We start from the raw sequence: 15,325 nt of genomic DNA on the forward strand, positions 1-15,325 counted from the left end.
CAGCTTTAGATGTTTTTAAAGTTTTATGCAAGACAAAAGTTATTTTAGGTTGTAAATAGAAGAATTATATACTTTTCTACAAGTTGATCAGTTTTACTTGACAAAAGGTTGTATTTACTGTGTTTTACAGTTTCTTCATATTGAATGGTTAAAGCAGTGAGCGAATATTAAGTTTCCTCTTCCCAGTTGACAACTTAATAAAGTTATAGTTTTTTCTTCTTGTAGTATTTTTTGTTTTACTTATTCCAGGACCAGAATTCATGTCTTCTGGTATAGTATCCAGATTAGTAATGTTAATTTCTACTTGGCAGCATCACTTGAGTGAGTATATAGCCATGTAAGAGGAGATGTTATTTGGAGTTTTAATATTTTTATTTTTAAATTTGCGGTGAGATTTATTGATAGGGCAAAGTATCTTCATGTCATACTATCCCAACAAACTTCAAAACAGAGAGCATAGTATTTAATAAGCAAAATATCCTCATATTATAGTGTCCTGAAAAACTGCTCTTAAATATACATGAACCATATGTGTATTTTCAATAAGGATTCTGCAAAATTTTACAATCGTCTACTTTACATCAATTGGATTGTTCTCTTTTATTTCAAGCTGAGATAGTTCTCAGTTACCAAAGATTCCCTTCCTAGTGCTTACACTTTATTTTCTCCTGTTTTTATTTTCTGATTTTGTAGTGCAGAGAAGAGGGTGTTTAGTAAACAGAATATCTTCATACAGTGTCCTGAAAAACTGCTCTTTAATAGACATGAACTCTATGTGTATTTTTAAATAAGGATTCTGCAAAAATTATTACTTTATAAGAATAAGATTATTCTCTTTGTTATTTCAAGCCGTTCTTGGTGCTAACACATTATTTTCTTTCTTTTTTCAATATTCTGATCTTTTCCTATTTTCTGCTGATATCTGACAGTTACCTGCTATTCTGCAGACTCGAACTGACTATGTGCTCGTGTGTGACTTTTCAAAGCAGAACTATGTGAAAATTCTGTACCACATACTTTACAAGAATAAAGCTTTACTCCATTGTGCGTTCGCATGTGTTGTCTTAGACCAGAATTGTCTGAAAAAGCAGAACCACATTCTTTACAAGAATATGGTTTTTCACCAGTGTGTATTCGCGAGTGTCTTTTGAGATCAGAGCTGTTTGAAAATGCAGATCCACATGTTTCACATGAATAAGGTTTTTCGCCTGTGTGTGTTCGCATGTGTTTCTTGAGATGGGGATTCTGTGAAAATGCTGATCCGCATAAGTGACAAGAATAAGGTTTTTCTCCAGTGTGAGTTCGTATATGACTTTTTAGGCTGGAACTTTGTGAAAATGCAGCCCCACACGCACTACAAGAATATGGTTTCTCTCCAGTGTGAATTCGCATGTGTTGCCTCAAGCTGGAACTCTCTGAAAATGAAAGCCCACATTCTTTACAAGAATAAGGTTTCTCTCCAGTGTGTTTTCGTACATGGCGTTTTAAAAGAGAACTATGTGAGAATTCTGCCTCACATATCTCACAAGAATAAGGTTTTTCTCCAGTGTGTATTCGCATGTGTTGTATTAAGCTTGAACTCATTGAAAATGCTGAGTCACACACTTCACAAGAATAAGGTTTCTCTCCAGTGTGTGTTCGTATATGACTTGTTAAAAGAGAACTTTGGGTGAATTCTGCACCGCATACTTCACAGCAAAATGGTTTCTCTCCACTGTGTATTCGCATGTGTTGTTTTAAGCTTGAATTCTGTGTAAATGTAGATCCACATGTTTTACAAGAATGAGGTTTTTCTCCTGTATGTGACCGATTGTGTCTTTTCAAGGCAGACCGACGTTTACATGTAAAAGTGCAGATTTCACAAGAATACATCTCCTCTTTAGCACCTGTTTCCATTTTTGATGAGAAGTTTTCGAAAATTTGGATCAGTTAGAAATGTGAATGAATTTAATTGTTTCGTTAATTAGATATATCCATTCATTCTCCACCGTAAAATGTTTTATCTGCAAATGAAGAAAATAATTAAATATAACATTACAGAAATGATTGATTTTTTCTAAAACCAACATAAATATTAAAGTTGTTTCTTTTAATTTTCTTATCATTATATTCTAGATTGAGATGGGGCATCCTACTGAATACTATATATCAATTTGCTATCTTGTACATTTCAATTAAAAGACATTACGATTCTTACAATCCCTTTAAGTGCAATTGTTAGTTAGAATCTCTCCTTCACATGGTTCACCGGGTATATTTGCAAGTACTTTTTGTTGCTCTTATAATTACTAGAATGATGGAAATCTTCCTAACATTCCAGTTTCTTTTTCTGTTCTTGATATTTTGTCATTTTCCCTCTGAGCTCTGTTTAACCCAACATCATTACTAACTTCTACTAAGGTTGCTTCTTTCTCCTTGTTATATCGCCCATATGTATTCGAACATGTTTTTGTAAATAAAAACTGCCTGTACATCTAAATGTGCATGTTTCACAAGAATATTTCTTCTTTAACATGTTTCCATGAGTATTTTTAATTAAAACATTTTTAAAATTCTATCTTGTCCACTTTGGTATTAAACGTGAATAGGTTTCAATGCTCCTGTTACAGCTAATTAGATGGACCAATTAGTTCTCCAATATCAAGTGGTATGTCTGCGATAATATGAAGGAAAATATTAAATAATCACAAGTATACACCCTCTCTACAGCATATTTTTTTCATTATTTTTAAAATATGACTTTTAAAAATGCTAATATGTTGAAGATTAATAATGACTCTGCTATAATTAGATCAATCAATTTATTCTTTACTGGAAAGTGCTTTATCTGGGTTTCAAGAAAGAAAATGTTAAATAAAGCAAATATAAATATCATATTACAGATTAAATAGATTAAAAAATATAATTTTAAACATCATAAATTAATTCTTATCTAAAACGAAAATAACATTTTAAATTAATTAGAAATTTGATTTATACAGAAGCAAATGTTTGATAAGCGATTATATAAAATATTGTAGGGAATTATGATATAAAGACATTAATCGACAGTTGAAATGCTTCCAAATTACTTAAAATAATGTTGATTTGTAACGTTTTGAAAATTACTTTCTTAGTTGTACATGTGAATGAATTTCATTCATGTATCCATTTTATCCTTTATCATAAAATGTTTTATCTGCAAATTAAGGGAAAAAAATGATTAATTTGCATTAAAATCAACTTAAATAACGAACTTACTGGATTACTAGAAATATATTCTCTTCCTAAAAACATTCACTGAGCAAATATCAAATTATAACACAAGAATAAGGTTTTTCTCTTGTTTCATTTTCTTTTAGTCGAAATTCTCAGATATAAAGGGCTCTCTATCTGATATCATACTTGAACACAATATGTAATACATAGATATTGGAATGTTCTATTAACATTTTGAATATTCCATTAAAGTTCTGCTTACCTGAGTTAGTAAAAAGATAAATTTTCTCTCCCTAATTGACCATTTTAATATATTATAATATACCTTTCTTTTGGTCTCTTGGTCTTTCTGGATTTCAGGACAAGAATTCATTTAGTCTGTGAAGTATCTAGCTTCGTGTTCTTACTTCAGATAACATAATTTGGAGAAAGTGCACATTTCGCATAAAAGATAGTGTGGTTATCTATACTGAGATCTTATTTGGGTTGTGAATAATGTGTGTTTTGAACATGTGGCCAGGGTTTACTTCTAGGCAAAACTATCCTCATGTCTTGACAAACCCATGTCCAGAGAGAGCTTAGATACCCGAGGATAGTGTCTAGTAGGCATTCAAGTTCTCTCCAGTATGTGTTCGTATATGTGTTTGTAAAGCTGAGCTCTATTGTTCAACACATGATTATTTTAAATGATAACTTTTAGAAAAGGCAGCACGCATACCACAGATTTAACCGACATAAATCCAGTTCAAACAGACAGAAGTATATAGAAGCCAGAAGTAACTGTAAGAAAGAAATAGCGACAGCTAAGAGAGAATTTACTGAAACCACCCCAAAATACATCGAAACTCAGAAATTAGGAACCCGTGACTTCTGGAAAAATCTACAACGGTGTAGTAAATAATGGGCAATCAACAATTCCCTCACTATCCAACAATCATGAAGTTTTTTGTTCAGCAACGAAGAAGGCTAACATGCTTGCCAGTCGGTTTGCCTCCAACTCCACACTAGACCCTGCTAACCACCCTCTCCCAGACTTTCCTTTGCGGACAGACGCCACACTTGACGATCTGAAAATCACCCCTTCTAAGGTGCATGCCATTATAAAAAATCTTGACACTGCAAAAGCATGTGGACCTAATCTTATCTCGGCTGTGCTATTAAAAAGTGCTCTGCCGAAGTAGCTCCAATCCTCTCCAAACTTTACAACAAATGCCTTAATGAATCTTGCTTTCCTGCCTGCTGGAGAACTGCTTCTTTGGAACCAGTTTTCAAGAATTTTGGCGAAAGAACTGACCCAGTAAATTACCGCCCCATTAGCCTCCTCCCACTTTTTGCCAAAATATTTGAGTCCATAATTAACCAAGCTCTAGTCCATCACCTTACAGATGCTAAACTTCTTACCGACCAACAATATGGATTTAGGCAAGCCCGTTCGACAGCAGACATTCTAACTGTAATCTCTAAGTGTATATACCATTAAGTTGACACAGCAGGGGAGGGTAGAGTGGTAGCTCTAGATATATCTAAGGCTTCTTACAGGGCATGGCACGAAGGTCTTCTCAGGAAAATCAAATCATGCGGTATCACTGGAAGAATACTTAACATAATTAAATCCTTCTTAGATAAGAGAAAAATCCAGGTTGTCCTCAATGGCCGTACATCTAAACAATATGATATAAATGCGGGAGTGCCTCAGGGGTCTATCCTTGGACCTCTATTATTCCTGATATAAATAACCTCCCTGACAAAATTGCCTGTGAGATGGGTATATATGCTGATGACACCACGCTCTATAACAGACACGACAGGAAAACAAATGAACACATATCTAAAGAAATTGCAGAAACACTAGAGGATGACCTCCAATCTGTAGTGGAATGAGGACGTAAATGGATGGTCACATTCAATGCTGCCAAGACTAAACTTGTTTCCTTCAATAACTACAAGAAACCTTCTCTACCACCAATAGCAATGGCCAAAGACTTTATCTGAAAGCACATCTTTTAAACTCCTCGGCCTAATGTTCACAGGAAACATGAGTTGGAAAAATTACATTGAGAGCATTGCCAGGACCGCTGCAAAAAAGGTAGGTTCTCTCTACCGTGCTAGAAGACTACTGACCCCTGAAAATATCCTGTACCTCTATAAGGCCACCATTCGCCCATGTATGGAGTATTGTTGTCATATTTGGGGTGGTGCATCTGCTACTAGTCTCTCACTCCTAGACAAGGTTCAAAAAAGAGTTGCCAACCTAATAGATCCTGAACTATCATCCAAGCTTCAGCCTCTGTCCCATTGATGCAATGTAGCATCCCTCTGCATGTTCTACAAGTACTTTAATGGTGTATGTTCCAACGAGCTGCAAGCACTTGTACCCCCTCTATGTAAATACCCCCGACAAACCCGACAAGCAGTAAAATCCCATCCCTTCACAGTTGAGATCCCTAGATGTAAGAAAGCCTTCTACACCAGTAGTTTCTTCCCCAGAACCGCTAGACTTTGGAACTCCCTGCCAGGTCCCTGCTTCCCCAACTGTACTGACATGCAGAAGTTCAAGTGTAACGTGAGCCAACATCTTGCTGCCCAATTCCCCACCTAGTACCCCTGTAGCCTGTGTCCCTAATAGTAGCCCCCTACATCAAAGTGGCAATGTACCTTGTTTGGAGTGAAAATGTAAAAAAAAAAAAAAAGGATGAGCTGTCCACTGTTGAAGATGACTAGTTAATTAGATGAATGCATTTTGTTCTTTGTTGTAAAGTGTTTTATCTGCAAATTAAGGAAATAATATTAAACAAATTATCACATTATAGAAGTCATCGACTCCCATTAAAACAAACTTAAATAATGAAGTTGTTGGATTAATATAAATATATACTATACAGTAGATCAAATAAAAACATTCACTGCAGAATATATCACATTATTAAGGAAATAGGAAATATCACATTACAAAACTGACATGTGTTAAAATCAATGTATAATTTAAAGTTCCCGCATTAATAGGAAAATACTTGTCAGCCCATTTAAAACATTGACTGTTTACATTTATTTAGCATTTTTTGTATATGTTTTCTATATTAGGAGATTGGAAATATCAGTTATACCTAATTAGATATGATTAACTTAATCCAGACGAATAAAATTTTGGTGTTTATGTCCAAATCTTAGTCACCTAAAATATAGTGAAGCAACTATTAAATTTACCCATTTTCATGAAAGTTATAGGATGCAAACACAAGCAATGCATCGAAAGTTATTAAATACCACAGAGTATGAATATTGGCTATTCAACTATTATTATCAGCTGTGGGGAATATAGGTATGTTGGAAAAGGGTGGAAACTGTTTGCTTATATATAATATTGAATTTATTTACAGTTTGTTGGATATAAATATTAAAGGCAAATCAAAAAGTTATAAATGAAAGTAGACAAAATAAATAACGGAGAAATAAATTCTAAACAAGAATTGCGAATACCAAAAAAAGTTGTCCAATTTAATGATAAATGCTAAGTTTCTGCTAAAGTAAAAAAAATATAATTTTCAAACATATAAACCCCTAACAATCACGATTAAAAAGAAAAATACATAATTTTCTTGCATAAGTACAAATGAATAATGATTCTTACGCAGCACATTTGAAAAAATTTTTGTATACACTTACCTATTCTATCGTTAGAAAACTCCACTTATTACCCAATATTTAAAATTTTAGAGCTGAGGATCACTTTTCTTTATAAATTTATGTTAAAACAATCATCAATTTCCTTATCATACCAATTTTCAGACTTGTGTACTTCCAAACACTTCTGACACCCGCCAGTACTCTACACCTCTACAAAGTGCCATTCACCAATGCATGTAGTATTTTTGTCACATCTGATTTACCAGCAACTAGTCTCCCCCCTCTTAGCAGAGCCCTAAAAAAGAGCCTCTAACATTATAGGTTCAACTGTTTACTCTGTCCCATCGCCATAATATTGTATCCCTTGTTGGTCAATTAGTTAATTAATAACCTTTGATAGTTAAATGTGAATGAAATAAAAACATACCTTGATTGTTTCAAATAAAATTCACACAGGAAGTCATATCGACGGTTAACAAAAATAAATTAATACATAGCCATTTTAGTTTTACACACACAGACACTGAGCGGACCATCCGATTTATTTACATGATGAGACGAATAGAGCAAAAACATGTATTCACTCATTTTATATACAGACAAAGAGAAGGTAACTCCAAGTTACTCAAAAGCTTATCATAAACCTATACTAGGGGAGGTAACTTTTCACATGGTTCAAAAAAGATAACTGTTGCAGTCTTCACAGTATTAAAACCTGACTAACATTGACAAATTTCCAAATATCCCTGTGTTTGTTTTACAAATACTTTAATGGAAATATCCTCATATAAACTTGCTACACTTATTCACCATCAATGTAAATACCTCACCCAACCCAACAAGCTAAATACAACTTCAGATACTAGAAAACATTATTCTTTGCTTGAACCATTTGCCTTTGAAATTATCTCTCTTCTCCCTGTTTACTCGACTGTACCAACATGCAGAAATTTAAATGTAATGTGAACAAACATTTGACTGTACAATGCAATACTCATCACCTAATTCACAGTTGCTCACTAGCAATGTGTTTTGTTTGGAGGTAAAATTTAAAGAAAATTTTTAAAGGGATAACATAAGTTTTTAATGTTATGCAGTAACCAAATTTTTTTTTAAAAGGGGGAAAATGCACTGTGAGTATATATTTTTTTGTGAAGGTGGATTAAATAATGTTTGCTAATTTTTTATTAATATTTTTGTTTTTTGGAATAGCAGGAAAGTGATATTTTTTATTACATCTTTATTTAAACTACCTGTTTTTATTTCGCTGTCTAATTTTTTGCTGTTTCTTTTGCATTTTTATTTTCGATTTTATTTCCCACTCTTTTTACTTTGGTTAAAAAGTATTCACTTATTTTTTTAGGCTTTTAGTATTTTTTCATATTGTTCTTTTAAACGCTAAAGCATTGCCCCATAAAAGCTATACAAGTCAGGAGAAGGGTCAATGAGCTCCACTGTTTTTCCAGATTTTAATGCATAGGTAAACCAAGGCGTTTGAGGTTTCTGGCGGTACACTAATGGGGGAAGGGGCAAAGACATTTCAAGAGTGCATACATTCAGAGGACGTGTTTTCTAATCACAAAAAAATAAAATTATTTTAATCTTAAATAGCAAGTTCACTACTTTACAGAAATTGTCGATCCAAACAAGAATTAATTATATCGCTTGCATATTGTTCTAAACAAATATTTTTAAATTATTGAAATTAAAAACATACAAAAAATAATTGGTCGATAAAAATTAAATGTCCTTTTCTACTTCCATAAAAAAAACCTGATACTGTTGCAAAAATGGTAAATTTTTACTTTATTGCAATTCAACAATCACCTTCAAATTAATGACTTTTAAAAATCTTCGGGTATGCTAAAAACAAATATCACATTCAAATTTAGGGTACAAGTAGTTTTCTGGATAGTAAGACATTTTTTTCCAATGTATTACTTAATAAATGTCAGTAGCGTTTACCATTCTTAACATGTGGAAGGAGTATTTTGTAACACGCATGCGCATTAGTACTTGTTCAGTTGGGAAAAACATGGACGCCAGTGAAAACATAAGGGATTCCATTGGATAATAAAGATCTTTATATCCACAAAACTACTTGTCTGGCCCAAATTTAAATGTAATAGTCATTTTCAGCATACCTGGAAACTTTTAAAACTAATCAATTTAACGGTGAATGTTAAGTTGTTGAGTTGCAAGTAAAGTAAAACATACAACCCCCCCAAAACAAAACAAAACAAAAACAACAAAGAAGAAAAAAATATACGAGAGAAAAACTGTTACACACTTTTTTTTCTTACAATAAGTTTCTCAAAATTGGTGATGGGAAGGAAATAGGTGACCATTTTACATTAATTTATATTGAAAAAAACAAAAAAAAAAAAAACTAAAATATTCGGTAAAAAGTAAATACAAAGTTTTAGTTTCAATATTTCTTGACCTTTTTAAAATTTTTTGTTTAATTATTTCTGAACATGAAAAAATCTTTAATAAAATTAATAGTTGAAAGAAAAAAATGTTAAAATAAGTTTAGATAAATTATATCCCTTGTTATGAAAAGTTGCCACCCTAAAGTAAAAAAAAGGAAGAGTCCGTAAATAAGATGTCACACATAACTACTTCGAGGTATTATCAACAATCACAACAAAACAAAGATGACCGGTCGTGTCATTTATCAAGGGGTTTAAAGGTCAAGATAAATAGTTATTTACGAGCGGTTGCTGTAGAAAACTAATGATTATGAAATTCCAGCAAACTCAAGTCAAACTAACAAAGAAAGTATAGAATATTGAAACAAACATTTTTGAACAAAATCTAATAAAGATTATCATGCTCTTGGTTTGCAACGCCAAATAAAATAAAATTAAAGAGAAGAAAAATATGTCGTTATTTTCCGCCCCCCAAAACGTATGTTCATTTATTTGGCTTTGATTTAAGACAATGATTTCAAAGGGACTTTTATGAATAATTTATACGATTTTTTTTTTTAATAAACATAAATTATTATAATTTAATTTAATTTAATCTGTTACTTCAATCGAAATAGAACATTCAAAGATATTAGGTTGCATAATGCATACAATGTTTACTGTTTTAGTTTGTTGGCCATAATAAGACATGTTTAAGGTTTATTTCATATCAGATTCCATTTGCAGCATTTCAGTTTATCCGTAAAAGATCAATACTTACCTTCAAACAATTGAATGCTTAAACTAGGGCTGGTTATGGAACTTGAAAATAAAAGGTCAAACACGAATACGAAAAGAAAGAAACATTTCTCCCCATTACTCGGCAAGATGACGTCTCTAGTTGTTGTCAACTCCGTTAAAATCAATTCAATGCAAAATAGCATTTTTATTCTTTTTTATAAATTAAAATAAGTAAGTACAAAGAGAAATAAATGAAAATAATTTTATCAAAGAGATGAGTTAATGATGTTAAATCATTCTCTTTAATTTTCTGCGAACCTACTCTTTCTATTCGCCATCTTAAATGTTGACTTCTCGTTAACCATGTTGAGTTTATAGCAATTTTGCATGCACCAACTGACCACGATGTATGGGAGTGGACCGTGGACCGAGATAAAAAGAATGTGCTTGTTAAGATAGAGTCGATAAATCGATTTTTTTAAAATTTATTTTTTTAATATGAGCTAAAACAAGCAGTACTTACTTAATTGTCGTGTCGGCAATAGTAATATATCCAAAAATTAGGAAAATTCATGGAGTTGAATAACTGCTATTGTGTTTTTAGTAAAAAAAAAAAAAAAAAGTCTATCGCTATCGGCTAAAACAAATCGTCAGCCCTTATATTGTCGAAAAGATAAGTATTCCGCTGTATTCGCAATCTTCAGCGTGTTTGCATCTAGGGAAAATGCAATTTTCCCCAATTTTCCGTAAAAATTGTTTTTATTTATAAATAATTTTCTACTCGATGAATTTTCGTAATTTTTAATATATTACTATTTTCGACATGACAATGTAGAAAGTACTGTTATTTTTGCTTAAAAAAAATAGATCTGTCTTAGCAAGTACAAAAAAAAATGATTTTAATTAAAAAAACAAAAAAAACAGCATATTTATTTATGCATTTGATTAAGTAAACATTTTATTTTATTATGAAATTAAATTAAGAAAATAAGAACAAGTTCGACAAATGGGCATGAAGGCCATTGAACCCAATTTCCACTTACACCTCTAAGTTAAATACATGCAAAATTATTATCCGATCCCCAAAATTAAAAAAATATATTGCCTCCTCCCTTCGATTAAAAATTCACCAAAATTCAAGAACTCAACCAATTTTTAATGACATTTTCATTATTTATTAATTGACGATCAGGGAATCTAATGAAATCATTGTTATAAAAGTTATTGAAAATGTATTATTTTGTATAATGTAAACATAAAACTTTTTTAGTGCTAAAAACAAAAAAAGATATGCATTCATATATATATGAAAAAAAAAATGTTTCTGTCTTTTTTTCTCCCTATACGTTTTTTTTTTTTACCCTCGCTGTTAATTTATGGTCTTTTGACCACGTTTTTAAACGATGTTTTCTCCCTCGCTGCCAACGTATATCTTGAAAAAGGGTTGGCTGAAACACATCTAGATAGTTTTTTTTCTTGCCTCACCCATTATTCTAATGTATGCTTAGGAGAAATATACTTTAGAAGTGTATTTTGGTCTTTTTGAAAGTTTCTTTTTAATGGGTTATGTAAACCAAAACAAACAAACAAACAAACAAACCCTCAGTAATTAATTATGACACTACGTTCGGTGTTCTTTAAAAGTATTATAAAATTATATACCTATAAAAATCTTTATATATATATATATATATATATATATATATATATATATATATATATATATATATATATATATATAATTTTAAATAAAGCATCATAGAGATTAACAATTAATTTTTAAAACATTTCTTACTAGCAGGACCCGTTTCTCGATGTTGCCTGAGGATATATTAAAGAATGTTAGGAAAAAGAAAAATCTTTTGGAATATTCTAAGTGAATTGCTAAATACCTGTGTACCAACATTGCCCAGTGAAAATATGCCACAAAGTCAGAACAAATTCGTTAAGAGAATGCTCCCCACCAAAAAAATATAAACTATAATTATCTGTGACATGATCATGAGACTCTCTTCTCATTAGCGATTGGGGATGTACATAGTTTTCACCTATATCTGAGTAAACTTTCCTATTAAGTTCTGTGAATGATGAAATAGCGCATCCAATACAGGGAGTAATGACAATCTTGCCATGTCCCTTCAACAAAATAAATAAATAAACACTGTCAGTGTTTATACAGAGAAAGTACCATACTGAAATAATTACATTATTATTTTAAAACCTGTTATATCTTCGCTACACGTGATTATTTTATCATATTATTTGTGACAGACATATTGATGTTGATGATAAAGATTATTCAAACATTAAATGCTCATAGTATTTTGTGTGTTAGATGGAGTTTCTATTTCATTATTTTTATGTTGTAATACACCAATAAGATATAAATAGTGACCTTCTGACGTTTCTGACCATGCCTAAAAAATAATAAAAATTCCACATGTTTCTCTTTAAACGATTTGAGTGACTAAAATGTTAATTTCGAAGCCATGTTTTTTTCCTCTGAAAAGAAAACATTGTTTCTAAAAAACAACCTTTTATTTACTTAAAATAAAAAAAAAAAACTGCTGAAATAATATTTTTACTAGCCATTAACAGGTGGTTTGCTGTATAAGAGGCTCTGTTCGAGTTGAGGAATATATCCAACGAGACTGTTGCGAGTTGCATCGTGAGTGAAAGAGATTAAAAATAAGCAGAAATTCAAGAGCGGAAAATTATCAACACGTGTGAACGATAAAGAGAATAAATCTTTATTGAACACAAGCAAGGGATTATGGGATATTAACGAACAAAAAAGGGAGATAATACAAAAACAAGAGTTATCAAACTTTTAACAGAAACTCCAAAATTTTATTATGTCCTCCCAAACCTTCCCCCGGACTTAATAAGCTCCAACCTGCCAACCACCATCATTAACTTAAAGAGCTATGCAGAGCTAAAGAAAGCCATGCATGAACAATCAAAGTCCGAGTTGTTCAACGGACTCATTGGCGCCACAACTATGACCGGAAAACCGTCAACTTATCTACAGGAACTGATGGCGACGGCCAGTAAAATAGGTGTTGGAGAGGAACTCGTGCTGCACAAATTTATACAGGCGCTGCCTACTGAAATAACCCCACTTATAGTGGCACTTAAAAACGCCTCTGTATACAAATTGGTTAACTTGGAAGACCAAATACTACCATTTCTGAAGCAAAAATATGTACATAACGTAACTGTACCACCACCACTAAGAGCCAATAAACACACAGCCTCCACCAGCGCTTTCTCAAGGACAAATTATAGCGTAAGGTCTTTCTATGAGGATCAAAAACACCAAATATGTAGTGGCCACCTGTACTTTGCTGAGAAATTAAGGACCTGCAAACCAGTATAAATGGCCACAAAAATCGAATCGCAAGATGATGCCGACATCAAGATCATCCTCACCTGCCAGACAAGCTAGTTTACAAGCTTCAGAAAACGTATAATGCGAGTTAAAGCAGCTATTTGCAACTAAAATTGATAAAAAACAGTAAGCTTTATCATAAACACGGATGCCTCTATATATTACCAGTAAGAATATTACCAGACAATTTGACACCCTGTCCAACCATCAATTCCACACCTGTGCGTCTCTCAGCAGTAAATGGGGAAACCATAAAATGCCTTGACGAAATGCAGTTGGACATTGTTATTCTAGGCTTATGTCGCTCATACTCTTGGACTGTTGTAATCACAGAAACTATCAACCCTCTTCTAGGTGCGGACTTTCTTGCCACTATCACCTTATCCAGAACTGCAGTGATGGCAAACTGATAGATGAAACAAGACGTCGTTATGTGCAAGGGGGACAAGTCATAGCCCGCATTCAAAATATAAGTGAACAACCATAACTGTCTAACAAAAAGTATACAGTCCCTCCTTCAAAAATTTTCCAAACTCACTTGACCACATGCCAAACAACCTCTAGAGTCTAACACGAGAGCAACTCACGTCATAGACACTGGAGATAATGCCTAACCTATGTCAAAGTTCAACAACTGTCTGAAGAGAGATATGAGGCAGGAAAGCAAGAGTTCCTAGAACTTCTAAAAGCTGGCATAATAAAACCTTCAAAATCTCAATGGTCCTCACCAATCCATCTAGTTCCAAAATCAACTGCAGGGAAATGGAGAGTGTATGGTAACTTCAGACAACTCAACCACCTGACAAAACCAAACAGATACCCGATCCCAAACACCACCAACCTCGGATCCAACCTCGTCACCAAGACGCACACACCACAGAACGCCTACACACAGAAACGCATCAGCGTTGCATTTTTTACTTAACACACTAATTCCACAATTCCTACCGAAAGAATTTGTAATAATCTTGGCATCGCAATTGAACCACAGAAGGATGAGACCCTAGCAATGGTCGTATGGACCCTTCAATCATCCAACCCAGATAGTCCACACATGGATCCCGAGGACCACCGAACCAAACTGTTCAAGAAAAATAACACCATTTTTTTTCTAGAGCCAATGATAAGAGACCATAAGCACCCTCCAAAGATAGTTGTGCCGTACAAATTCCAAACCAGATACTTCTACCAAGCACATGATAGCAACAATCACTCAGACATAACTCATATGCAAGAACTTTCCAAGAATCGCGACATTCATGCCTATGCTGATTCTTATGACACATGCACGAAGTGCAAAGGGAACTATGGTTGACGCAACCTCTGACCCATTGGTTTCTGCAAACTGGAGAAGAGACCATTTGAACCTGTCTTCATAAACTCGTCACAATGCCTAACTTAAAGAGAAAACTATATATCCTCAATTCTGGCTCTTTTCGTGTGGACGTAAAAATATTCTGCTTCTTGGCCTTAGTTGCAATGTAAGCAGATATTGGAGGATGAATAATGACTGGGGTTGGAATTCCTGCAAGCCAATTCACGGGCCTTAAAGAGACAAGGCAACAACTAATCAGTGAGGGGAAGAGGAGACAAATAAATTCCAATTCATGTGGTGACAGAAATTCAGCAAGCTTTGAAACTATTTCTAGTCTAATTCAAGAACTATACCCGGTTACAAGTAAAAAAAAAAAAAAAAGCGAAAACTTTGAATTCAAAATTATCTAAAACATATGACTTCGTTCAGTCTCGAAAGACAATAGATACTATCTGTCTGTCTGCATGCATGTTTAATTACGAGGCAAGGGTTGTGTAGGACTCACGGAGGAGTTACCAATTGTAGGAACTGACCATCGTGTCACTAACTTGTAAGGGTGTGAATTGGTGTTCATAATCAGGATCTATAAATTTTTAGGATCGAGGATGCACATGCAGGAATCTCTTGAAATCGAAAGTAGTAGAG

At 33.2% G+C, this 15,325-nt stretch overlaps 2 protein-coding genes across 2 annotated transcripts in view; one reads left to right on the forward strand and one right to left on the reverse strand.

Moving 5' to 3' along the window:
* LOC145270013 (uncharacterized) overlaps nucleotides 1-15,325 on the forward strand; it is a 76,695-nt gene that overhangs the window by 32,871 nt on the left and 28,499 nt on the right. The gene's annotated exons all lie outside the window — the stretch shown is intronic.
* Nucleotides 354-10,319, reverse strand: LOC145269981 (uncharacterized). The gene is made up of 2 exons (XM_080125647.1): nucleotides 10,015-10,319; nucleotides 354-2,003 (listed from the first exon to the last, which is right to left on the reverse strand). Exon 2 carries the CDS (start codon nucleotides 1,894-1,896, stop codon nucleotides 937-939), a length of 960 nt encoding a protein of 319 aa, XP_079981773.1. The 5' UTR covers nucleotides 1,897-2,003; nucleotides 10,015-10,319; the 3' UTR covers nucleotides 354-936.

The sequence above is a fragment of the Euprymna scolopes genome, chromosome 4 (genome assembly GCF_053919585.1).
Source record: "Euprymna scolopes isolate OS-2025 chromosome 4, ASM5391958v1, whole genome shotgun sequence".
Taxonomy (NCBI): domain Eukaryota; kingdom Metazoa; phylum Mollusca; class Cephalopoda; order Sepiida; family Sepiolidae; genus Euprymna; species Euprymna scolopes.

What these genes read in the sequence shown, in the direction of transcription:
- LOC145269981 (XM_080125647.1), bottom strand. Translation starts at nt 1,896, where the DNA reads ATGGAAACAGGTGCTAAAGAGGAGATGTATTCTTGTGAAATCTGCACT.